The sequence below is a fragment of the Chelon labrosus genome, assembly GCF_963514085.1.
Source record: "Chelon labrosus genome assembly, chromosome: 10".
Taxonomy (NCBI): Eukaryota; Metazoa; Chordata; class Actinopteri; order Mugiliformes; family Mugilidae; genus Chelon; species Chelon labrosus.
Window position 1 is genome coordinate 23,484,974 of NC_140360.1, and position 26,587 is coordinate 23,511,560.

Consider the following 26,587-nt stretch of genomic DNA (forward strand, 5'->3'; position numbering starts at 1 on the left):
CTCTTTGCTGTTCTCTTCTCTCTTTCTTCTGTCTGTACCCGGCTGGCCTTAGGCAGATGGGTCCCTCCATATGAGCTGGGTTCTGCTCGAGGTTTCTTCCTGTTAAAAGGGAGTTTTTCCTTGCCACCGTTGCCTTCAGGCTTGCTCTGGGGGTTTCAGGCCGGGTTTTTGTAAAGCGTCTCGAGACGATTTGTATTGTTATTGACGCTATATAAATAAAATTGAATTGAATTGAATTGAATAACCTGGTCATTCAGTATATTCAGGTAGTCAGCTGACCTCATTCTTTGGACACATAATGTTGCTGAACCTAGACCTAAGCAACTGCAGCAACCCCAGATCATAGCACTGCCCCCACAGGCTTGTACAGTAGACACTAGGCATGATGGGTGCTCTCTCTTCTCTCTTCTCACCCTGATGCCCCATCACTCTGGAACAGGGTAAATCTGGACTCATCAGACCACATGACCTTCTTCCATTGCTCCAGAGTCCAATCTTTATGCTCCCTAGCAAATTGAAGCCTTTTTTTCCAGTTAGCCTCAGTGATTAGTGGTTTTCTTAAGGCTACACAGCTGTTCAGTCCCAGTCCCTTGAGTTCCCTTCTCATTGTACGTGTGGAAAAGTTCTTACTTTCACTATTAAACACAGTTCTACTGTTGTTTTTCTTCCATTTGATTTCACTAAATGTTTAAGTGATCGCCGATCACGATCAATCAGGATTTTTTTCTGACCATATTTCTTCCTCAAAGACGATGGTTCCCCACTATCCTTCCAGTTTTTAATAATGCGTTGGACAGTTCTTAACCCATTTTTAATAGTTTCTTCAATCTCCTTTCATTCTCTGCTTAATGCATGCCAATGATTTGACCCTTCTCAGACAGACTGTGTAAGAAATGAGAAGCTACTCATTGCATCAGTTGGGATTAAATTACTTGTTGCCAGCTGAAAGATAATCACCCATGCAGTAATTATCCAATAGGAGGCTCATACTCATTTGCTTAGTGAAATCCAGGTGGTGACTTTTTTTTTGGCCAGGCAGTGTATTTTACTAGAAATGTAATTTAAATTTTTATTTCCGTTTGTCTTTTGACGGTGGGAGGAAGCTGGAGTACCCAAAGAGAACCCAAGCAGACACCGTTCTAACCACCACTCCACTGTGCCACCCCCCAAATGGTATATTGGCACATCTGGTGTATTTGGTACTGTGTACATTTGCCTGAATACATTTACAATTAACGACCCGTTAATTGTAAATATATTTTACTAGTAATGGAGCACTTTTATAATATGGTATCAGCACCCAGCTGTCTGTATTTATGGGAAAGTTTCAAGTATTAATTTCCACAGACCATGCAGTTGGCAGCAAGATCCATATTGAGAGTATTACTATGAAGTAGATTTATTTGGAGCCAGAAAGTTCTTCAGGAGGTAGATATTAATCATATACTGTATACCTAGAGCATGCTTGATGTGTACCTGCAAAGGGTCCCAGTTAATTTGGGTTTCTCTTTTTACGTGAAACAAACATGCTTTTAGTTCCATCTGTGATGCAAGGACCTTTCGTGACTTTACGTGACCTCGTATGTTGGTAGGAATGGTGGAGAAACAGTAAAAACAAGCCCCACATAATCGAGAACAATGCTAGGAAGCGCCCCCTCTGTGCAGAGTAAAGCAGAAGCTGGGAAGTCTGGGCCACAACAACAATACTGAGGAAAGGGCTCTTAAACTTCGACATGCACACACATCCTCATCATCTCCTTATTTCAACACTCTCTAAAAGCACCTTGGCAAAGAGAAGATAACTGGCTGGTTTTACTTAAGACACAGTTGGATTTGAGGGATGGTGGATTCAAAGGGAACAAGTAACATCTGTGAAATCCTCTGATGAAATGATGTCGCTGACAAACCTTGAGCAGCTCCTGGAGAGTGAACCCAGGTGCATCCTCGCTTCATGGACTGCAGAGATTAATACTGAGGTCAGGATGAGACAGTATGGAGAGAACACAGAACGTTTGTGTTGGCTATGATTCACACAGATTAATGGGATCTGATCCCTGGGCCTGGTGTTCCTACTACCTCTCCGGACCGTCAGCAGTTTGTTGCTCACTGACCTCTTCAACTGCTCCCTCCTTCTTGTCTTGCTGCTCATCCTGTCTGAATCCTATTGTGCAAGTACCCTCTGTACTTCTAGTTACGTACATAGGAACCAGTCAGCAGAATTGCTCTCCTCTGGTGAAACGGGAAGGAAAGAGTCAGCAAATTAGTCCCCCTCTGATAAAACAGGAAGGAACCAGTCAGCAGAAACACGTTTTCTGGAAAGAGTGAGACAAAAAGCAGCCCCCCGACTCACCAGGTTAGGTCAGGCCTTGTTTATACTTATTGGGTGAACGGACCACAAGTACACTATATTGCTCGCTCATCTGCCTTTACATGCATATGAACTTAAGTGACATCCCATTCTTAATCCATACGGTTTAATGATGTTGGACATCAGTGTCTTTGTGGCTAGGGAAAGCTTTCCACAAGGTTTAAGAGTGTGTTTATGGGAATTTTTGACCATTTGTGGACATCAGTGTCTGACCTCACACTGATGTTGGACCAGAAGGCCTGGCTCACAGTCTTCACTCTAATTCATCGCAAAGGTGTTCTATCAGGTTGAGGTCAGGACTCTGTGCAGGCCAGTCAAGTTCTTCCACACCAAACTCTCTCATCCATGTCTTTATGGACCTTGCTTTGTGCTCTGGTGGTCAGTCGTGCTGGAACAGGAAGGGGCCATCTCCAAACTGTTGCCACAAAGTTGGGAGCATGAAATTGTCCAAAATCTCTTGGTCTGCTGAAGCATTCAGAGTTCCTTTCACTGGAACTAAGGGGCCAAGCCCAGCTCCTGAAAAAACAACCCCACACCATAATCCCCCCTCCACTAAACTTCACACTTGGCACAATGTAGTCAGACAAGTACGGTTCTCCTGGCAACTGCCAAGCCCAGACTCATCCATCAGATTGCCAGATGGAGAAGTGTTTTCCAAAGAACACATCTCCACTGCTCTAGAGTCCAGTGGTGGCGTGCTTTACACCACTGCATCCGACGCTTTGCATTGCACTTGGTGCTGTATGGCTTGGATGCAGCTGCTCAGCCATGGACACCCATTCCATGAAGCTCTCTACTCACTGTTCTTGAGCTAATCTGAAGGCCACATGAAGTTTGGAGGTCTGTCTATCGAATGACGCGGCAGAAAGTTGGCAACCTCTGCTCACTATGAGCCTCAGCATCCACTGACCCCATCCTGTCATTTTACGGGGCCTGCCACTTCGTGTCTGAGTAGCTGTCGTTCCCAGTGGCTTCCACTTTGTCATAATACCAATGACAGTTGACTGTGGAATATTTAGTAGCGAGGAAACTTCACAACTGGTCTTGTTGCACAGGTGGCATCCTTTCACAGTACCACGCTGGAATTCACTGAGCTCCTGAGAGCGACCCATTCTTTCACAAATGTTTGTAGAAGCAGTCTGAATGTCTAGGTGATTGATTTTATACACCTGTGGATATGGAAGTGATTGGAACATCTGAATTCAATTATTTGGACGGTGAGTGAATACTTTTGGCAATATAGTGTATGTCCTCTGTGTGTTTTGCACATGTTCACTCCTGTGTGATCTTATCACCCTGGACTTATGTTAATTGCAAGTCTTACCGGGACCTCAGAACAGCTCTAATTGTCAACACCTACAGTTAAACTGATATTTTGACCTGCAAAATGCACTTATTGACCAATCTACTCGATTACTATCTACTACCTACATGGACTACGGAAGAAACCTCTGGAAGCTGCTCAGCTCTTTAGGTTTGTCAGACTACTCAGACATTTTTACTAGTTCATCCATCGCTTTATTTCAGACTTAACTTCTGTAGAGAAGATATTGAGGGATGACCCCCAAAAATGTTCAGGTTCACCAATGATCAGCTTTCCCAAGTAAAGGGGAAGAGTCATGGCTTGGAGGCTGATTTTAAGAATAACCCAGAAAATCAACTCATTTGCTTTTCTGCCCACCAGCAGACTCACTGCTATAAATCTCAAACTGCTTGGTTTCAATACTTTGTCTTCCATCAGTGGACGACGTCTGACAATCCCTCGAAGCTGTGTAGAGGTGTCAGCAGCAAATCTTGTTTAGCACTGGCTGAACCAGTTTGTCACATTGAGAAATACAAACAAGGCTAACCATTTACAGTGGTTCCATTATTAAGTACCATTTGTATACTGTTACTGTGGCACCGTTTTCCCATCAACGTTCTACCTATCTAGACACAGCAGTATATAGAGCTAAGCGCTAACAGTGTGCATACGCAAGACGCACGCCAAATGTTGATTTAACGTTCACATTTTTTTGTCCCTACCCATTTCAACCAGTTTTTGACTAGCTGTCAATGACTGTCCCTGCTGTAGACAATTTGTCCTGGTGCCTCTGAATACAGTCAAGTCGTGTTATATGGAGCACTTCTGCTACGCCCCTTGGGTTCATTTGCAGCCAGGCTGAAATCATTAATATTCTTCTCATAAACTCTTATATTGAAGCATTTCCTGTTGAACTACAATTCAATCTGACTTGGTTGCACTCATGTGCTTTTGCCTATTAGCCAGCAATCAAGACATTTCTGCAAAACGCGAGTCAGGAACGTCTGAATGTACTGTCCATGGAGAGGGGAAATGATAGCACTTCTCACATATATATGATAAGTTTGTGAATAATTGACTTCATTGCACATTTTTAACTGTTTATGTCTTGCTGCACCTAAAATGAAATGCATGTGATGCACTGAATCACATGACTGTGAGGAGTTCATTTAGTTTTCATTAATAGAAATTTGCTCAACTAGTAACCCTATAAAACCAGTCGTTCACTGTAATGTGTAAATGTCTAGTAAGCTTGCTGTCAATTTACCAGTTGAACTTCATAGTTTGATAGTCTCCATCTCTCTGTCCTTCAGTTTATCCCCTCATTTTTCCCTCATCATGTACATCTGGTCACACAAACATTTAAAAAAAAATAAAAATAAAAATACCAAGAGACAAACATTTTCCAGAAATTCTTTGTAAAATATATTTTGGTCCAAAAGCTGATTTGCAAAAATACAACATGTGCAATCATTGAGTAGATGAGGCATCATTCAGAGAGTATCCCTGAATCTACGCTGCTTTGCCAGTGTTTAGGAATGCTGTATAGTCTCACTGTGTTAAGGCTAAGCTACTGAAATGTAGTGTTAACTGTCAAAAATGTTTAACACAGTACCCTGGTTATTACTAAATCTCAACAACACACGCGCACACACACACACACACACACACACACTAGTTTCTAGTCCTGTTGCTATATTTTTCTAAACCTTACCCTACTACACTGATTCACATAGCGCACATTAGCCATTTTAAAACAAAAAAAACAAAACACTACAGTGTGTTCAAAAGGAGCCTGTTGAGGATCATGATAAATGGGCTTGTTTTCACATATATTTCCTTAAAAAGCAATGGCTGATCCCCAAATCTGGACCGGTCCCTTCATTAATGCAAGTCCAGCTCTGTGGAGCTCTGTCTTGAAAATCTGCCACCCCACGTTCTCTGTATAGGCTGTGCTAACCAAGGGATGCATGGAGTGCAGGAGTAATGTTCACAGGGATACATTTTCAGTTTTTTGTAGTGTTTCAAGTGGGGACAGCCTGTACTGCACATTTTTCTCAGAACTTTAGTAGTGGAAACTTTGGAGGAAAAAAAGCATTTAATCCATACAAATTGTGTTTCATTTAACTACTCTGCCACAGCAGAGTCAAATAATTGTATGCAAAGTGCAAATCCTGCTTTGATAAAGCTTTCATCCTACACATTTTGGCACTCGAAACATTCAAATGACCTCCTTCTGTAGATAAGTTACATTATTCAACTGCAGAATCTAGACTACCACTAAACCACTATTTCTGATTCAAACGTTTAAGGATGTTTTTGAGAAATGTGCTGCTTTCTTACTGATAGTTAAATGAAAACACTGATATGATTCTCAGCTTAGCATTAAGACAAGAGATACAATCCACCTACCAGCACCCCTAAATCTCAACAAAATGTCTCAGAAAAAGAATTAAAAAAGCCAAGTTGTGGTAATACAAGATGTAATGTCTTGTTTTGTAACTGAAAACTCTCCTGTCAGCAATAGTCGACATGAGAGAAGAAAGGAGCTCAGAAAAATTGTGAGACACTCTTCTGATTGCCTTTAATAATTAGCGTGTGCTCAGAGCGATAAACTAAATGAGGAGGAGAAAGTTATGCTCCAAGTACACTGTCATACCATTTTTACCCTGGGTTTTGCCCCTCAGGCTGCCCTCCCTTACACTGGAGGTTAGATGTTCTTAGTGCTAGGTGAAGAAACAAAAGATTACTAGCAGACAAGTACTTCACCATCTCTGTAGGCTTTCTGGAGATATCTGAATTATAGATTTATTTTACTGTACTGATATAGGTGTATAACATACCCTTAGCGGGACTCAATGACTCAAAGAATCCAGAGTTTAATTATAGAGTTTTAGTGTTGCTATTAAACTGGTAGTGTTATCTCGTACAGAGCCAGGCTAGTGGTTTCCCCTGCTTCCAGTCTTTATGCTAAGCTAACTGTCTCATTTACTGTATAAATATGAGGTTGGTACAGCTTTTCCCACCTAACTCTCTGCAAGAGAGCAAAAGTATAAACTATTTATTTGGGTTAAGTCCATGACTAGAAAACTTGAAAGTGAAAAAATAAAGGATGATGATCTAGAACTGATGTAGCTTAAAACGTTAAATACTGTCAACAGCAGTTTGCTCCCAGATACCCTATTGCTCCAGAGTTATTCCGTTAAGAGTGTTTAATAGCTATAGAAATACATCTTAAATCTTTAAAATAAATATATGCATCAGAAGTAGTATTATTATATTGCTACAATGTTTAGGTTTTGCCTCAGATCACTATACTGAGTCAATGATCTGTTTGTGCATACTAGTTTTGGTCTATGGTGAACGACTTCTAGCTCTCAGTTGGATCGACTTGTGGCAGTGTTCATGGCTGTTACGCAAAAATGTTGGAGATGAAGTCGCGAAATCGTTTGGCGTACTGCTCAGGGTGGACTGTGGATATTTCAGCACCAGCCTGTGACGGACGGAGAAAAGAGACAGAGAGCAAAAAATGGTCATCAGAATCTTCTGCTCGCATTTCATTTCATTTCATTTCATGACATGACATGGAAGCAAACATCAAACGCAGGTACAGCTGAGTGGATCTCAACAGCTGACAACAGTTGACAACAGTTGACAACAGCTGACAACAGCTGACAACAGCTGACAACAGCCCTCAACCACCTTTCCTTCCTCTCGTGTGCTACTCACCCCGTGTTTGACGGTTTTTGCTGCATGAGCTGCTTTCTTCTTGGTGTCGTACTGGGTCAGCACGTCAATCAGGCCCATGAAATAGACCTCCCTCTGAGGTGCTCCTGAGATTAAAGGCACACAACAATCAAAGGTATTTCACTTGGCTTTTTACAGGGGCAGCCGGAGACCTAATAAAAGAACCACTATTTTATAGACGTATGTAAATTTTTTCTGGGAAATAGTCAAGAGAAAAAAACACCCTGTGTAATAAATCTGCAGTTAGACTGTTAACTTCCTTAGAAACATAAAGTACAGCTGAGGCTGATGAATGTTAGTTTTGCAAGTATGTAAAGAGGAGTTTTCGAGCCAATAATGAAAGATCAGAATTCAAGTCAAGAACAGTTTAATTATAAACGGCCTCATTTTGTGATTAGAACCAAGCACTCACCTGGGCAGCTCCCAACTGCGTACACATCCACATAGGGGTCGAACTCTCCAGGTCCCAGAGGTTTACAGGAGGACATGTAGCCAGCGATCCCCTCTGGAGAGTTGCCATAAGATCCCACCGTAGGGCCCGCTGCCAGGCCGTTCTCAGCGTCTGGTTCTTCCTCATTGGGCACCTCCTCGCCCTCCTCCTCCTCCCGTTCAGCTCTGCCTATGTCATGGATGCCGAGCAGCAGGCTGTAGTCCATGATCTTCAGCTTCACTAGAAACTAAAGGGAATGGGAAAGGGATGAGCATCCAGCTTCTTAAAAGTGAGTACGCTTTACTCTGTTTTCTATGTCAGTAATTTTAATTATATTCCAGTTTGATCTGTTGGTCAAACAATGCAAACTATTTGATATGTCAGGTTGCACCACAAGAAACTGAGATGGATATTTTTCACAACTAACAGACCAAACTGAAAATGTTCCTTCCTTCACTAGTAAATTATTTCACATCTATTGTTCTGTTGCAAACATGGCAACGCATTTGAGAGTCCACGTCTGTGTGCCAACGCTGCCACTGTGTGGTAGAGATGAACAACAACAGCACAGCATCAAGGGCAGCTCACCCACCTCCACATCTTTGTTGAGCTTGTCCATGAACTTCTCCTTCTGCTCCTCAGTTACGTACACCTTCTGCATGTTGTTCCTGAAGTCCACATCCTTGAAGGTAGGAAGCTCTTTTCCCTTTAGGGAGAAAATACATCTTCATCAGGACATGTGAGACAATAATAAGACAGGTAGTAAGATAATGATGTAAAATTGGCAGCAGGTGATGATTCAGGTGATGCGTCTTTACCCTTTCTTTGTCACTTGCTTCACGAGCCACCAGGGAGCCCTGCAAGAAGAAATTGTAATGGATTTTAATTTACGTTAAGGAGAGTGCACACATAAGACATGAGATGTTACGACATAGGACACAACCAGAGAGTTCCTAAAACCTTTACTGCAGGAAAAGCATAATCTAGAACTTTGGTTCCTTCCACTAAATTCACCACGCTGATAGCCTGGAGCTTTGGGTGAACACAGATGGAGCAGCGGAGTCGTTTAACTTTCAAATAGAGAAGTGACTGCAAGAAGAGCCATCTCTGTCTATACATTAGCAATATTTTTATGTCCTGCTTGTTTCACTCATTTGGGTGGGAAATATATGGGAGGATTACCGAGGCAACCAGAGCTTGGAACGTCCACTAGCGCAACAAATCGATGGGCGATGAGCAAATAGATTTAACTAAAATAAAAGCGAAAAATTGTCACCAGAATTAAATGGCCAATCATTTTCTGTTTCTGTTTAAAATGCACATCAGTGCTTTCTAAAGTCAAAGGTACGGTCATTATACTGCTTCTTTTTGTCTTTTTGTCAGCAAAAGGATGCACATCCTCACATTCAGGGATACTTGTTGTTCTTCTTTGCTTGAAGAATGATCAATTGAAATGAAATGATTAATTAAATTATAAATTGATAATCACCCATTTCAGGTTGCATTTTGCCTTTAACTGCAGGGTCATATAATAGAAAACTGATATTTGTAGGATATCATGATTGTGAACAGGTTTCGAGAAAGAGGATGTATGGTTAAATGTCAGACAGTTTGTTCCTCCTCACCTTCAGGTCGTACTTCCTGTGCACCACCAGTCTGTGGCTGAACATGTTCCTCATGACGATCAGGTAGGCCTCCTCACTGTCCACGCTCACCCGGTACATACCCAGGAACTGTGGCAGCAGCGTGCTTCCATGACATTTCACTATGTGCTGCAGGGAAAAAACAACTGTGAATTTGCATGGCAGGTACAGAAAGAGGATTACTGTCAAGGCCAGGAGAAACTGAAACGTTCCCGGTATTGGAGACAAAAAATGATTAAAGGATAAGTCAATAACATTGTGGGGATGAAGAAAAGATAACTGTGAGGGTTCAGTGCAGCACTCAGACGATGTACAGGCCAGTATTATGTCACAGTGCAGTATCCACTCAGCCAAGACAAGCTCAAACTGATTCTTTGACAGACGGACCTAAATCTGGAGCTCTGATATTTTTAATCAGCTGAAGACATATTTCACAGACATATTAGTTGCTGCACCATATTAAAATCTCTTAATATTAACCATCCCACTTAATATTTTCTGAACTCTTGGTCCTCAAACAACAGATTAATGTTAGCTAAGAAATACAGCACTAACAAAAAAAGACTGCAGCCATGCTAGATGACAATAATTTTCCCCGTTTGGAGCTTGTTCCCTCTTTTACTCGAGAAAAACATCAACTTCTGTTTTTACATAACATTTAATCCGTTAATGGCTTCATGTTCAGCTCAGTGGGCAGAGGACAGGAGTAAACAGTTTGTTTATTTATTCTGTAGTGTACAGGAGTAAATATGGTGCTCCCTTTGTTTTTATTGAATAATCAATGGTTTTGAATTGAGAATGCATTTTGAATCAAACCAGCAGTGTGATTTATTAGAAGACTGCCAAAGATCCCCACTTCGAACATACAGGCTTACATTTTAAAGGTCACTTTGAATGTACACCAATTACTGACTGTATCCAGGTCAGGCGTTTAGCTTTTAGCTGTGCTCAGCACTCCCTGCAGCAGTCAGTTAAAATAGACACTTCAGACTGACCTCATTCAGTGTCCCCTGAAACCCACTAAATGAAAAAGACATTGCTAATGTCTGAACATAGATTTTTTTTTAAGTTCTACATCCCTGGGCGCCAATTGTGGAAAATCTCTCACCATGCACAGACATGCACCTCTAGCTACAGTGGTGCAGGTTCAGCCAGGAGCTGAAGTGAAAACAGATGGAAGAATTAAGAGATCTGATCAAGTAGCACGTCTTTGTCACATCACTAGATCCAACTATCCACCTCAGGGTTGAAAAATTAAGCTGCGTTCAAAACTGCAGTTTCCCAAATGGCCACTTGAGGCTCCAAAAAGCACAAAAACGTTTTAATATAACTCAACCATTTAAAATATATCTAGGTTTAAAATTATTTACAATTAAGGGTGTGGCTACTCTGAGTGACAGGTAGGTCCCATCTCAGGTGCTGGCCGTTTACATCGACATCAGCCATCCACCTCAGCTCTACCTGCTCTCCGACAATTTGCCAATTTTTGAATTAGCCAAAAGTTAGAAGGAGTCAGGCATTGGCAAGATGGCGGCGGCCAGGGACACCACATTGAGCTTCAAAACTACTCTTCAGAAATCCTATAGGTGATGTCGTGGAAGGTTCCATCTTTATATACAGTCAACAGTTTCACCCAACACTAAAAATATAGAAAGCACATAACTGCAGAGATATTAAGAGTATAAACATTTTTCTGTCTAAAACAAAACACAAAATTTGATCTTAAACATTATGAGAATCCAAATAATTTAATAAGTGCCACAATAAAGCTTTATAAAGCAAAGCCCTACAGCAGAACTGAAGGGCTTTGATAAGATATCGCAATACACAGAACAGTTGTTCAGCATGACAACAAGAAAACCGGTACAATAAACTGGAACCTCCAAACTGTCCTGATCTAGGAGAGAAATGTATTACAGGAACTCTGATAGACAATGAGTTCATTCAGAGCCGTGTGAATTTAAAAACGCTGTGGAACAGAGCTGCCGTTTTCCTCGTCTCCCTCCCAGTTTTATGTAGGCTGCGTAACCACAGGCTACACATTCCACTAAGAGCTCAAAGCAGCCAAAAGTTTGCTCAGTGGTCTGTTGAGCCTTAAGACCTAGTTTCGTTAGCATCTATGTGACTCAGCCACGTAAGGCCAGGCAGTGAATGGAACATAAAACAGAAAGCATGTCAACTCACTCTTATCTCTTCTAAAATGTACTCTATTATTTACATGAACACTGATGTACCGATATGAACATTTGAATATCTTTACTAAACTCATGAACGAGTGTTTGTTCAGTCCTTTGTGCTCAGTCACAACCTCTGCTAACCTTGCCGATTAGAGGCGCTGTTCTGGATAAAACCTTCCAGTTAAGCTTTCTACTTGTATGGAGTCCGTTTGAGAGAAGCACCTTTAAGCTAAATTTAGGAGCTTGATCAAGCAGTTTAGGACCATGCAGCCCTCTTCCTTTTCACTGCGTCACTCTGCTGTTAAATCTATTTATAGACACATTTGTGTCGACTTCCCTTATGTCTGACTAAAATGACAAACCCAAAATCATCAGGTTGGCGATTATTCAAGAACTCCATGACAAATGTTTTAACTTTTGCTTAAGTCAGCCTTTACTAAAACTACGTGAAGATGTATATGCATGAAAGGCAACACCATGCTGTCGATTTAAAACTGACTGAACGATCAGTAGGCAGACAAAGAGAAAGGATTCATAGTTATTTATAGTTTCGCTGCAGGATCAAACAGGAACGACTGGGACTTACTCCAAATTCCGTGTCACCTATTTATTAACCGCTCTTACAGCAGTTAAATATGATCTGTGAGGTTGTCAGTCCTGTTAAGAAAACCCATGTGGTGAAACCTATAGTCTCATCCTTTTAGTCCTGTTCACCTAGCATTAGCACAGCTACATGGGCTCTCCACTGAAGAGCAGCACCTATGTTCACTAAAACGGTGTTCATTTAACATCAGGATAACAATTTAGGTGGAGCACCGTCATTAATCCAGGGACAGCAATATGAAAGATATCCAACTGCAAGAAACATCCACATCACTTGATAACGTTAAGGCGGTGACACACCAAGACAACTGTTGGACACTAGCCAATGTTGGGCAGTGTTGGTGAGTGGCTGGGACTTCTGTCAGGGTTTTTTTCGAATGGCAGAGGAATGAATTGATAAGAGAAATCTATCTACTGTGGAACTTAGCAATCAAGCGCACGGGAAGAGAAAGAGACGAAAGTAAACAAAAACAACAAGAGAATGGCCAATGCAGACGATGGCTTCCTGCTGGCATGAGGAGTGATTTCCTTTCATGCGGGCACACAACAGATTTTCAGACTGTCCGTTGGCTGTATTCTTTCTGGTGTGTCCAAGGGAAAAATTTTGGCCCAGACTCAGGCGGCTTCCCAGGCGGCCTTCATTGTCGGTAGTACTTTAATGACCAAAAAGGCTGTCTGTATTGTTCTGGTTTGTTGTCTTATTGTTGTAGTAAATGGTAGATGAGCTCAGTTCATAGACATGTATCTTAGAAGAATTGAACATCAGATAACGCTACTGACAGATCGCTACATTACTGAATGTGAGAAACTGCTGATCAGGAGCAGCATTGTGTGATCACACAGATGCTGCAGGCCACTGAATCAATACATGAATAATTCATATGTCCATTCATTTGTCTTAGACATTATCATTTAGCTTTGCATGTTCACCACAAAAAAGTAAAATATTTCAGTTTTTACCGGATCGTCTTGCTTCCCAAAATCCTCACTAGAGCACCAAACGCCTGTTAACCTGCTTCTGAAAATAGTCCACAACAAATGCACAAACTCTTCCTGTGTTCAACATTTTAAAAATGTAAATGTTCTCTAGGAACCACTGGACACAAAACTTTCCAACGGCAGATAGGAGGTGTGTGTGTCTTCCATTATCCACCACTTTCCAAAACAGGCAGTCTGACATTTACATCCATGCCGCGACAGGCCAGCTGCACACAGATGAGCAGAGGCCGGCTGGTACGTCTCATTGTAGCTCTCTTTCTTTCAATTGTTACTCAGTTTTTTGTGACACTTTGAAACCTGTTCATAAATGACCTTCATGCTGCCGACCTCCACCACCCTATGATTTTTGATGTGGTTGCTCAGAACTCTCTTTTCAGTTTGTATTTTTAAGTGATTAATGAGTTTATGATTTCATTCTTCTTTGTCCTTGTGATATTTTAGTTCTGCAGTAAACAGAACAGTACTGACATGCCCCAGCTGCTTTTCAGTGGAAATATTTGGCAATACTGGTTCCACAGATGGAAGGAAGTCAGAAACTGTGAAACAGACAGGACATGACAGGACAAATACTGCTCCTTATGTTTTAACCACTCAGATGTTACCTGGTGATACTCCGACAAGATGCTGTGCATGTCTGCGACATCCTCACTGGAGATCTGCTTGATAAGCAGCGTGCGGTCGTATGAGTTGAGGATCAGACCCTCACCCTGATCTTCGACGCTTCTCACTGGGGGGCTGCGGGTCAGCGACACCTGAGCATTGGAAGATCAGAAGAATACAGAGCAGTAAGAATACAGGTACGATCATCTGATCTGTAAATTAGTCAGGTTTATTTCTGGTAAAAACATCATTAATGAACTTATCAGCATTCATCCTTAATTGTCAACATAAATACATCACACACCTGATAGTCCATATCCTCAATACCAAACCGTTCCCTTAGATTTCGGAAGACCTGAGGACAATATTCTTTGAACTTGAAATGTCCTGGAAGATTTTCTCTGGGGAGACAAGATGGGAGTTTATTTTTATTTCTTGGGCTAATACACACACAAAACAGATTTATCATTAACCAATTCTAAGGATACGGACACATCAAAGATCTACTGGTAATGAACGCCGACTGTGCCACTGCCTTTGTCTTGGCCAAAATGTTGCACTCTACCACAATGCAACAACTACAGCCAAAGACCGGCACATAAGAATGTTCTAAGGCAGTATCGCTATCGATTCCTTGAAAAATGATTTGTTGTACTTCCACTATATTCTACCTCTACTTTCACATCTTGCATATTCTCTTGTGCAGCTCTGTCGTCATACTGTTTACATCTAATCAGCTTTCAGGCCTGACCGTGTTCTCAAAGTTGTAGATTCTGTTATGTTTTAGATCCCCGTCTCACGTGGAGTAATCAAGATTTTTTCGCATGAAACTGGTCTCGCGAGCCTGCCTGAGATTTCCAGCGAGAGGATGCAGGAAAGGGCATGATTTTGATGATCGGATTTTTCAAATCAAGATGGATTAGAATTGGATGAACAATATTTTAAATCCAGCATTAGTACGTTCCGTGCTAGAGTGAAAAGCAATTTACTCTTTATGCCAGCAAGTGGCAGTGGCCTGTACTCATCATTCAAAAGGGAAAACAAGAAGAGATGCTATTAGCTGGAAGCCTAGGAAGCTAAGAGGAGCTACAAACTATCATACAGAGTGGGTCTCTTCTAAAACATGCTGATGAGTCTACAGTTTAACTGGAGATGAACATGTTGTTGTGAAAATATTTTAATGTTTAAATCCATCTGTGCTCTTTGCATGTTCTCATATTTCCATTACTTCCCTTTCTCTCCTTGAGCACTGCTTCTGTATACTGCACACAGTCACAGAGATCTGTCTCACCAACTCGTTCTGCTGCTTACTCAACATGGTGAATCTGATATAAATCCGTTACACTTGTGTCAGCGGTGCAGGACCAGAAAAACTAGGGTCACAGCCCAACACTGATCAAGGGCTGATCATCGGCGTGTATCTACAGTTCAAAAGAGACCTCAGGACTTTGCTGCTTATTTATATTCTGAATATTTTTAGCTTATTAACTTATATTGATGTTGTCGTTTGGATCTGTACTTATAAGTGTCTTACTTGTTGAAGAGGTGGTTGTTAACTTTGATCTTAGTGTTGGCTTTGAAATCGTCAGGCAACAGCATGACAGGAACAGGCACCTGGCTGAGATCATTGATCTGCAGAAAGAAGAGACAATCATTAAACAACCCTCGATCCTGTCTAAAATAGAGTTGCAACTGGTCGGTGACGACTGCCACATCGATTAGAGACATGCAACAAGACAACACATGACTTTGGCTCAGGCTGCAGGAAATCGTGACAGGTATTTTTCCATTTTCCGATATTGTATAACTAAACTGGGCGGGATATCAAAGCACTTGCCGATTCATTTTGCTTCCACCCTCTAAATGATGAATCTATTATTTGTTGCAGCTCACGACCAATATTAGCCTTTTTCCCCCCACATGTGTTTTTGAAAGCAGGATTTTTAACAGTGCAGTATTGACTGCGTCGCTGACACACCCACTGAGGCTGCTGTCAGTCTAGACAAATGGCGTGCATACACCTAGAAGTGATACCTTACATAAAGCAATAGTTGTCAAGCAGCATTCCTTCCCCTATCAGATTCAATGAATCAGTAATTACAACTGTAAAGATGGTTTTACCATAGTCACGAACAGTGATTTGATAAATGGGGCAAATCCAGAGTATTTTTGCTGTCTTTTAATAGTAGTTAATGAAAATCACAAGCCTGTAATGTACAGGTGTTTCTGCAGACGTTTAATAAAGACAACTAAGACCACATAGACGGTTTCAGGATCATATAATCCAGAATAGAAGAAGAAATTGAAACTAGTATGGACACTTGTTGACATTTTATTATATCTCCATCTTCTGTATTTTCAGTTAAGTAGTTCCTAGTCACATATAACTATTTGAGGTAGAACAATTAGTGGATTAATCTGTTTAAGTGAAAATTTTAAGTAGCAGCTATTTTGTCATCTGATCAGTCATTGTTTAAGTAAACATGCCAAACATTTGATGGTTTTAGCTTCTTCAACGCGAGAATGTGCTGCCTTACATTACACATGACAGCAATGTTAACATTTGGGAATTTTAATGAGTATTGGGCAGATTAAATAATACATTTTAAAGGCTCTGAAGTTTTGATGAAACATTTTTTGATGTTTTCTAATTTTGGCACTTGACAAAACAGTTAGATAATGAAAATAATCATTAATTGGTGCCCTATCAACAACATATACTAATCCTTCCATTATTTAATCATTAAGCAAGACCTGTTATGAACAGAGAGGTAGACGAAAGGATGGAGTCAACTAAAACATAACTAAGTGTTGAATAATGATCCATATGTAAATTTTATTTAAGGTCACGGCTGGAAGATTTGCAGTGGGAATTTCAATGATTTTGTTAGGAAACGTTTTTATACATGATAACATTTGATTTCAGTGATTTTAATAGTGTCATAACACTGCTGCTGACATAAGCACGCTGTAGTTAACATTTAACGTATTCTTATGTTAAGCAAGACCTTTTAATAGGTTATGATAACCTGTGTGTAGCAGGAACAGGTGGCCCAGATGTGTTTAAGTGCGTGTCTAGCTCACTAAACATCACGGTTTTTCTACAGAGGACCTTCTAGTGTCACAGATTTAATTCCAACACCCTCGTCTCTGTGGGGTTAACTGACAGGTTCACTTGCTAACGCTACAGCTAAAGTAAGCTAGCAACGTTTACAGTGACATTAGCATGAACTAGCTTCCACCGACTCACCGAGTGATTGACGCCCCACATGAAGACGCTCAGGACCGGGTCGCTGGCTCGAAACACTTTCACCTTCTGCTGTACGAAATGTTTCTTTTTCGTCTTCGTCTTGGGCGCCAGGATCACCATAGGACTGGAGGTAGCCCCCGAGTTACCGAGGCCAGCCATGGCCACAGACTGTCTCCACTCGTCCCCTGTTGAGCGAGCTGGTGCAGGCGGTGACACTTCTTCCTGATAGCTACCGTTACTAAGCTAAAGTAGCTAACGTCGCTCGCGCTGCTCCGCCCCGGCTTAGCTCACGGCGACGACTACCAAAGGTCACCTGCCTCCGACTGTGTTACACGGACGCTGTTTTTCTGGAGCACAATTTAACGTTTAAACGGGAGAGATGAATCATTACTCGCTGACTTCACCCATGCGTGCATGCGTATCTTCAAATAATCGCTGACAGTCCACCACCGCCCCCTCGAGCCCACCCATGTTATTATCAACCACGTGGTGAGTTTTTGATTGACAGCTGGAAGCGGCCAAAGAAAAGACATGGGGTTTCGTCAGGTGACCTCGAGTGGGCGGGAACATCATATTTAGTGGTTGCATTCAAGTTCCAGTCGACGCTCGGAATTATCACATATTTTCGTGTGTGACAAATGAATACGTGGGAAATCTCAGTTTTAGTCCTACAGGCTAAATTATAAAAGTACTTAAACGCACAAAGTCTTTCTCTTAATTGTAGTTATTGCTACTCTGTTATTTTTTAGCAGGACTGTTCCCAGAATGACTATACATATTATTTATGACAATTTTCTCCATGTGACGATCTTGACAAAATTACTGCATTGTTACATACAGATGTGTGTAACAATGCAGTATTGAAGAATAAATAAAAAAACAAAAAAAAATTACCATTACCCTCAGTGAGATTGAATATATATTTTACTCACTTTCTAAATCTGAATCAATATTCATGTTTCTTAAGTCCTGCCGTGTAAAAGGCTGCATCCTGCTGGGGATGGCTGCTGCCATCAAGGAGTGTCATTGCTATGGGGTGGGGGTGTCACATCCACATGAATGCCAGGTCCAGAAGGTTCCCAGAAGAACACTGTGTTGTCACGAGATGGACAATGGCTGTGAAGATTCTCAGTCATCCATGTCATGGTGTATTGTAAAAGCATCTAAGAAAGGCATCTGGACTTGTAGAATTTTTTGTGAGAAGACGTTTCGCCACTCATCCAAGTAGCTTCTTTAGTTCTAAGTGACTACCAGTCCCTTAGACTGTAAGTTGAAGTTTAATAAGGAACCTCTGTGGGTGTAGCCCATCAGAAACTTGTTTGACTTGTTTCTGTTAACGACCAGATACTGAAACGAGTAGTGTCCAATAACAACTAGATACTTACCTGATGTTGAGGGGGGACTGTCTGTCCCTGTCCTCTTTCCCTGTGAATGGTGCTCTAATGATCTGTTATCTGTCAGAGGCTCTAGTCTCACTGTGTGAAGGGGGTTGAAACTTCTTGGGGACAGAAGTTAGGACTGTATTGTAATTGTAAATTGATGGCATCTCAGCTCTTCAGAGAAGTCTGTGAATCGCCTTTGCATGTGTGTAAAAATGAGCATGTTACTTCCCTAACAGTGGTTTATAAATAAAATGGTGCACAAAAAGTTTCTTAAACTAAATGAGTACCCAGCACTCATCCCTGCATTTAGGATTTTCACATATTTGTGCCTCTAGGGGGCAGTACCGTCTCAGAGTGCTATCACCAACTACTTAACAGCTGCCAAGGCTTTTCTCCACAAACCAGCATTGTTTCAGTTTTGTCATTTTATCCATAAAGCTGTTTAATCTTTGGGAGGTCAATAAAAGCCCAAATAAACAATAGACGAAGTGTGAGCTACGATCCCAAATCAGTAGATCCTACATTTCCCATGAAACAACTGGATAGCATCTTTTATTTGACCCTTTCTGCCAGGTGAAGATTCATATTTTTTATTCAGTTCAAACTTTGAATAAATTCATATCATAAAATAAAAGGTAGGTCCAAAGCACATTACATGAAGCTCAAGATCAAGTAAAATATGTGTTAAATGAATATATGACAATAACTGACAGTTTTTCATCAATATAGATAATTGAGTCAGTCCAATCAAAATGCTCTAAACTCTTGATTTAAACATGTAAAAGTAGGATACACTGTGTAATTCTACAGAGGATCACGTTTCCTTCTTCATCTTCTGAAAGACCTTCAGTTATGCATTTACTAATGGGATATTCTATGCCGTTACCTTGGAAACAGGCATGTATCTGGTCCCCGAGTGGAAAAGCAGGAAAAAACGATCCTTTATGTGTCTACTAATGGCTTAAAAGCAGCATGACTCTAATGTGCTCTAATGTGTAATATCTGTTTCACTGCTGGTGACTGCTCAGTGTCACTGCAGAGGAGATTCTCGCAGCAAATGGTTTCAATCCGAAAACCAGATTCGTTTTCCCGAATGGCAACAGTACACCTGAGAGTTTGTAGTTACTGTGCAGTAGTGTCCATCAAATGAGACTATGTTTTTTGATGTTGATTGATTTGAAGGTCACACATAAACTCAAATGTTGTCCTCAGGCTTTATTGGCCACATTTAGCATGTTAGGTTTATTATTTAAAATATTCAGCTACTTCTATTTAACTTAACAGCTACTGCTGTTTGCTCACTGTGGAATAAGGCCAAATAGGCTGCTTTGGCCTTATCCATGTCCTTCAGGCAGGGAGTAGACTGTAGAACTTTTTATGTTATTTTTTTAACATTAGAAAATTCCCTCTCTCCCTGCGTATCCAAAACACCGCTACAAACATCTGGCTGCTGATGTTTGGAGATATTTTGGAGAGTCCAGATGTGTTATTATTTTAAGATAGATTTTATTTTTCGTCACGCTAGCTTGACTTTGTGGATGGCATATTTGGTCCAGACTGGAAAATATCAACAAGTATCATTTTCATAATATCCACACTAATGGCTTTAGTGACTTATCCACTTGCGCCGCATTTGTGGTTTTAAGTGCAATGTCTCAATAATGGCCATGGAACTGGTGCACACATTCATGTCCCTCAGTGTGGTGGATGATCCTTAATATTGTCTAGCCTAACGCTGTGGTTGCCAACAGATAACTTTAAAACAAATGTCATTCCCATCGGCCTCAGCTGTGGTTCAGTGATAAGCAAATATAAGCATACTAACATGTTAAAATAACAGCCAGATGTTTGTTTAGTTTGTTTGTGCTAACATTAGCATGCTGCCACACCAGTGTTAGCATTAACCTTAAGTATTTTTCCTGCTAATATATTTCCTGGATTGCATTTAAAGGGATGTTTTCGTTGAAATGTTGCATATGACTGGTGGGATGGGATTGGATGGGAGATTTAAAAGATTTATTGTTGTCCCACAAGACTATAAGAAAACTTAGTTGCCAGAATTACATTCAAACTCTCTATCTATCTATCTATCTATCTATCTATCTATCTATCTATCTACATACAGTAGGTCAGTGTAATGTTTAATTACATATAATGTACTTACGTCATCACTGATTACTTAAGTTTTTGGATTTGTTGTATTTTTAGAAACTAACTGAAAAGAAACTCATTAAGACTTTGATAGTTATCAAATGTCATCATCCAGATGTTTTATTAGTTGGTTTATGCTAATGTTAACATGCTTCTTGAAAGTGTTTATACGTCCTTTCCTCTAATAGGTTTCCAGCATTGCATTTAAGGTGTTGTTTTGTTTGAAATTGTGACTTTTGGCTTCAACACCACCGGGGACTTGAAAGTAGTAACACTGTAAATATGTAAAAACACCCAATCCGTGCACCATTCTGCAATAATATGGTCAGTAAAATGTTCTTAAAGTTATAAAAATAGAAGCAGCATAATGTCTAGGGCTGCACATTGGTGCAGTGGTTAGCACTGTTGCATTAGAGCAGGAGGGTTTGAGGGTTTGAATCTGCTGAGGGCTTCTCTGTGCTGTGTTTGCATGTTCTCCCATCCCGTCCAAGTGCTCTGGGTTCCTCCCACTGTCCAAAGACATGGATGTTAGATTAAGATAGATAATAGCTATCTGTTATTTCTAAATAGGCCATCAGTGTGTGTGTGATGGATTAGTGACCTGTCAAAGATGCAGTATATGCCACCTCTTGGTCAATACCATCTGGGATAGGGATAGGACAATTAGTTAATACTTGTGTTTGTAATTTATATTAAATCATATACAGTATAGAAAGGTCAATTTAATCTCTTACTACATATATTTTATAAGATGATGATCATAAATATTAATCTGCAAAGCTACTAGTATCTGTTGTTTTTACTTACAGTAAACATAGAAGAGACAATAGCACAATATTTCTAACAATAATGTGTTATCCAAGTACAGTTTAGATTACTTATGTTTTAGAAGAAGAATATCTTATTCACAGTTTCAGAAAAAGAACTCGTTCAACAGCCGCTGTTATATTAATATATGTTTTATTCTTCTCCATTTTTATTATCATTATGTTTTATTTTCATATTTGCAAACCTTACAGGTCCTCTGTGCACGGACCTTTCATCACGGCACACACATCGGCACAACAAGATTGGTCAGAAATAGATAAATTCTAATCACACTTTAGTAACACACAATTTCATGACTTTTGCAAGGACTTGGGAAAGACATACTATAACAATAACAAATCTGATCTTTTTTTTTTTTTCTTCCTCTGTTGAAATGAGAATTTATAGTATGATGTGCCAAAATAAAACATAATAGTAACATGGACATTCTCGATTCTCAAATGAACAAAGCATAAATAAAAACAGAAATTAAAAACATGAGATATAACCATGAGATGTACAGCAGTTGAATAGAGCTCTGGTGAATGTGATGAGTTTTGCCATAAAGGTGCCTTAAAGCACAACACTTCCCCTAACATGAAATAAAATAATCTCTGTCTTTAAATAAGAAACTGCTGACAATATAAAAATACATGGCATTGTACTGTAGTTCATTAAATAAACCAACAATTCATATATAAAATATTATATTGACGTGTATAAAAATATGCCTTACAACTTTTTGAAAAGGGTAACAGCCGTAAGCTTTTTGTCTGCCACTTCAGAACACACAGTCGACCACAAAAATTCCAACATATGTACAAACAATCAACTAATAAGCAGTCAGAACGCATTTGGACAAATAAAGTGAACAGAAGCATCCAGGGTCATATCTGTATTTTTTCTGACTTCTGACATATAGATAAGATACTGTGAGATTCAAGCAGTACTTGATGGAAATACATACTCAAAAATAAATTAATAGAAAAGAAATATTCTGTCAATTATTTATGTGGATATCAGTGTATCTTTGGAGAGAGGGAGAGAGGACAGTGAGGGAGACACGTTTTTCAAACATTTGTGTCACATCACCTGCGTAACAGTATTTCAGCCCACTGAGATCAGAACGAACACAGGCAGTGTCAGCTATCCTAAAGTGAAGAGGAAAATAAAATCTACCAGAAAGCCAGGACAAGAGCCAGGGGATATAGAGATCATTCGGAGTAATACCACTTGGATCACCGAGGCTGTTGACGGAGCGTTAATATGAGCATGCAGCATGTCACCAGACGACGCAAAGGACGTTGCTGCAACTGTTGAACATTCAGGCAGATGTTACTGTTGCTTCTGCTGGACTGTGAGAGTGTGTGTCTTGCTTCTAGAGAGGACATTAACTGGTGTGTATTTTCCATAGGAAGTGGTTTATCCCTGCTGCCTCCTGTCCAGGCAGTGTCTAGCACATGCTAAAGCCAACCCCTCTCCCTGTGCTCCTGCTCCTCCACCACCTCCTCCTTCTCCTCCTCCTCCTCCTCCTCCTCCTCCTCCTCCTCCTCCTCCTTCTCCTCCTCCTCCTCCTCCAGGCTCAGAGCATTAGGACAGGCTCATCCCTCACTCCCCATCGCATGGTAAAGTGCCATCTTCGCTGGCACGTGAAGCCACGGGTGTGCCGAGCTCGTCCACGCACCAGCAATGGCCACGCTGCATGCCCTTGGAGGAGCGGCACTGTGTGAAATGACAAGAAAGAGAGGGAGATTTTGAAAGGGACATAGGGTGGAGACAGAGAGAAGGAAAGGTGGTGAGGGAGGCAGAGAGAGAAAATGATATGTCATCATAGCGCAGTACTGATTCTCTGAGCCCACAGCTGAGAGGCTCAGAGAAGGTGTCAGTTATTCTCAGCCCCTGTGGTCACAGACAAATCTCTGGATGTACTGAGTAGAAAGCTGCAGTGGGGGGGAGCTCTAACACATTTCCACATCATATGAGCTCCAACAAAGTTCCACTGTTATGTTTCATGGTGACTCAAGTGACTATACTAATAGTACTCTACCTGCTTTTTCCTGTAGAAGCCACGAGTGTCACAGTTGGGTATATAGATATCACGATCAGACTGGAAGATTGTCAGCTCGAGACCCCTCAGGACACTGTTGAGGAGCTTGCGACAGGGCGCCTGAAAACAGCAACGCATAGTGTGACTCCAAACATCACTAGAAGCAAAGACAGAGGACCTGTGTTCATCTAAAGAGGCAGTGGCAAGCTGCTATCTCCCCTCAGGTGATTGTGTCGGCAGAAATCCCCTTTGATCAAAACACATGTCGATGTGAATCACGAAGGATTAGTGTTGCAGCATTACAGCCAGAAGCAGAGGATATGTATATTTATATATATCAGATGTCACATATTGTATAACATTATATAACTATATTGTTACACAATCTCTTTGGCTTTTCAGGTCACTGAATGGTTTGAAGTGACAGTGCATTTTTCAGTCACTTTGTGAAATGAAACTGATAATTTAAGCAACTATTGGTTCAATCATAAGCTACGTATCAGCTCAAATGTCGCAGATCAAGCAGCTCGCAAAGTGAAAAATCAGTAGCGGCAGCGGCCAATTTGAAACTTTCCTGATTCACATCATGCTCAATTAGTTCTGCCGCATAGCAGCACACACATCATGCACCATAATGCATGGCTTCGGAGCAGTGTGTGTACATGCCACTGCAACACCCCAAACAGCGCACGATCTATGAAATACAAAGCATCTCAGCAAGCCTTAATATCATATATGGGGTTTATTTATTCTTAATCATTTAAATGAGACGCCATTTGCTCCACTCATTAAAGACTGAAAAATAAGAACATGAACTTACTTTTTCAATGTCACCACTGTGTGAGGGATGTGGACCTGAGAGGAAATGACACGCCGGCATGAGAATGTAACATTAAACCACATCCAGTGTCAAATAATACAATATTGCGCATTGTACACTTTGTTAAGCATCTTTGCATGTTTGTTTGCACAAGACACTACGGAACAGTCACTCAGAAGACATCTATCTGGTGCTGGCCATTCAATGAGAGATCTAATTTTACCTAATTCCTTCCTTTTCAGATAGTTAATCGCAGTATCTCAGTTTGAACAGTAGATGGAGATCACTGCAATAAAAAGTAGCTTGATCAGGATGTAGGTGACACTGTGACAGTTTCACATTCATTCTAAATTCCCTACAGTGAGGCCGGCTTGTAGGACAGATCGTTGGCATGCATTTTGTCATTGAAATGGATTATAAAAATGAAACTGCACAAATCACATTAACGCATCTCCACGTAAGCATATAACACCCCAAGACTAAATAAAGGCTCATGGAATGCAATTCTGGAGCTTGTTTCATAATAATTTCTGCTCAGTAGCAGGGCTGTAAAGACATTTTTTTTTTTTTTTTTTTTATCAGCAGTGACTCCAGAGGTGCTGCAGAGCAGAACTGAATGCTTGAGGTTTTGCAAATTCATTTGTGGTACACAAAATGCAGCCAGGCTTAAATGTCACACACTAATTGGCCTTTATTTTGTCGGTATGTGACACAGCATCACATGCAGAACTGGGGGAGGAACGCTGTATATACACTAATGTGTGGTGGTACACCAAGCCCACCTGCAGTGTGCATGCATGTGCCTGTGTGCGTCCGTAGGTGCATGTATCTACTGTACATGTACAGTAAATACATATGTTCGTGCATATGTGATTTCATGCACGTGTCAGTGTATGTACAGTATCTTACCTGTGGGGTGGGGCCTCTCAGTGGGACTAGTCCTGCTGTGCTTGGCGCAAATGCCCCTTCCCTGCAACAGAGCCTGGAGGGGGCTGTGCTCCCTTGGAGGGGGAACACAGCGGAGCCCCTTGGCACAGCTCAGGGTGTACACACCACAGGGCTCTCCTTGGGCCAACACTGACGTGCTGCCGGCAACGTTATGGTCCCTGGGGGGCCGACCTGCACCCAATGGATCCCTGCAGGAGGGACAGACCTTGAAGGGGCCCAAGCGGTTTGCCCCGGTCCATGATCCGCAGTGAGCAATCAGCAACAAAACAACGGTCGTTAAGTTGGAAAGGATAGGCATTTTCTGTCCAGGTCTCAGGTTCTCCACACTGTCACTCTCTGTCAGTTAAATGTGGCTGATGCTATTTCTGGATGTATATTTCTCTCTCTCTCTCTTACTCTCACTCTCTCTCTCTCTCTCTCTTCCTTTCTCTTCTCTTTCCTCAGTCTTCTTCCCGTGTCTATACAGTAGCTTTCCTTGGTGCTTCGCCAGTTGAGTCCCCTGCAGTGCCAGAGGAGACAAATGGAGATCGAGAGAGACACAGCAAAGCACCAGCTTTTAAAGATCTGAAAGGCGGTGATATAGAGAGAGAGAGAGAGAGAGAGAGAGAGAGAGAGGGGGAGAGAGAGAGAAAGAGGGAGAGAGGGAGGGAAAGAGAGAGAGAGAGAGGGGGAGAGACAGAGAGAGAGAGAGAGAGAGAGAAAGAGAGAGCACTGTTATGACACCTTCAGGGGCTGGGACTCAGAGAGAGAGAGAGAGAGAGAGAGAGAGAGAGAGAGGGAGGGAGGTGGCAGGGAGGGAGAGAGTAAGTGGGGGGTGGATTATGTTCCTTTCAGAAATTATCAAAATCTCTCCACCCTTTCCTGTTCTATACTAACATATTCATCTAGTCATTGCACTTACACTCAACATTACACATGCATAAACAGTAGTGGTCACATTCAGCTATTTGCACTTTTTTTCCAATGTCAGAGACCTTTCTCAAATAATATTTGCCATGGTAACAAATACAAATGTATAAGAGCTTCCATCAGCGCCGCCATTTGGTTCAACAAATGCACAGCTGTGTGTTTTCTCCTGCTTGAATTCTGTGTGAGGTTATGACAGAATATTTCCTGTACAAACACGTAATCCTACAGCTGAGGTCCACACCTGAAATACTGTCTCTCGGTCGCACGTATCAAAGTTTACTCAGTCTTGATGTAATGAGAAAGTGTGTATCCGCTTTATCAACTCATTGTTGGGTCAGGAATTGCACTGACACCAAGACTAATCTAGTTTTTAATAAGCTAGTCAACTTCAAGATTGCATTTC

The 26,587-nt window shown here is 41.2% G+C and overlaps 2 protein-coding genes across 2 annotated transcripts; both read right to left on the reverse strand.

Moving 5' to 3' along the window:
* Positions 1-4,817: 4,817 nt before the first annotated feature.
* Positions 4,818-17,539, reverse strand: pip4k2ca (phosphatidylinositol-5-phosphate 4-kinase, type II, gamma a). Its single transcript, XM_084553398.1, has 10 exons — positions 17,121-17,539; positions 15,405-15,502; positions 14,175-14,271; positions 13,873-14,022; positions 9,474-9,620; positions 8,667-8,705; positions 8,441-8,554; positions 7,831-8,095; positions 7,401-7,504; positions 4,818-7,164 (listed from the first exon to the last, which is right to left on the reverse strand). Exons 1-10 carry the CDS (start codon positions 17,277-17,279, stop codon positions 7,084-7,086), a joined length of 1,254 nt encoding a protein of 417 aa, XP_084409524.1. The 5' UTR covers positions 17,280-17,539; the 3' UTR covers positions 4,818-7,083.
* Positions 17,540-23,059: 5,520 nt separating this feature from the next.
* On the reverse strand, positions 23,060-25,776 carry igfbp6b (insulin-like growth factor binding protein 6b). The gene is made up of 4 exons (XM_084552775.1): positions 25,237-25,776; positions 24,328-24,362; positions 23,508-23,627; positions 23,060-23,182 (listed from the first exon to the last, which is right to left on the reverse strand). Exons 1-4 carry the CDS (start codon positions 25,571-25,573, stop codon positions 23,069-23,071), a joined length of 606 nt encoding a protein of 201 aa, XP_084408901.1. The 5' UTR covers positions 25,574-25,776; the 3' UTR covers positions 23,060-23,068.
* Positions 25,777-26,587: the final 811 nt, after the last annotated feature.

Bases quoted from the DNA above. Each gene is read 5' to 3' on its own strand.
- igfbp6b (XM_084552775.1), bottom strand. From the start codon at position 25,573: ATGCCTATCCTTTCCAACTTAACGACCGTTGTTTTGTTGCTGATTGCT. The intron at 23,628-24,327 runs GTAAGTTCATGT...TGCTGTTTTCAG, and splicing joins ACAGTGGTGACATTGAAAAA to GCGCCCTGTCGCAAGCTCCT. The intron at 23,183-23,507 runs GTAGAGTACTAT...CATTTCACACAG, and splicing joins GCTTCTACAGGAAAAAGCAG to TGCCGCTCCTCCAAGGGCAT.
- pip4k2ca (XM_084553398.1), bottom strand. From the start codon at position 17,279: ATGGCTGGCCTCGGTAACTCGGGGGCTACCTCCAGTCCTATGGTGATC. The intron at 15,503-17,120 runs GTGAGTCGGTGG...TTCTTTCTGCAG, and splicing joins TGTGGGGCGTCAATCACTCG to ATCAATGATCTCAGCCAGGT. The intron at 9,621-13,872 runs GTAACATCTGAG...TTTTCCCTGCAG, and splicing joins TCTTGTCGGAGTATCACCAG to CACATAGTGAAATGTCATGG.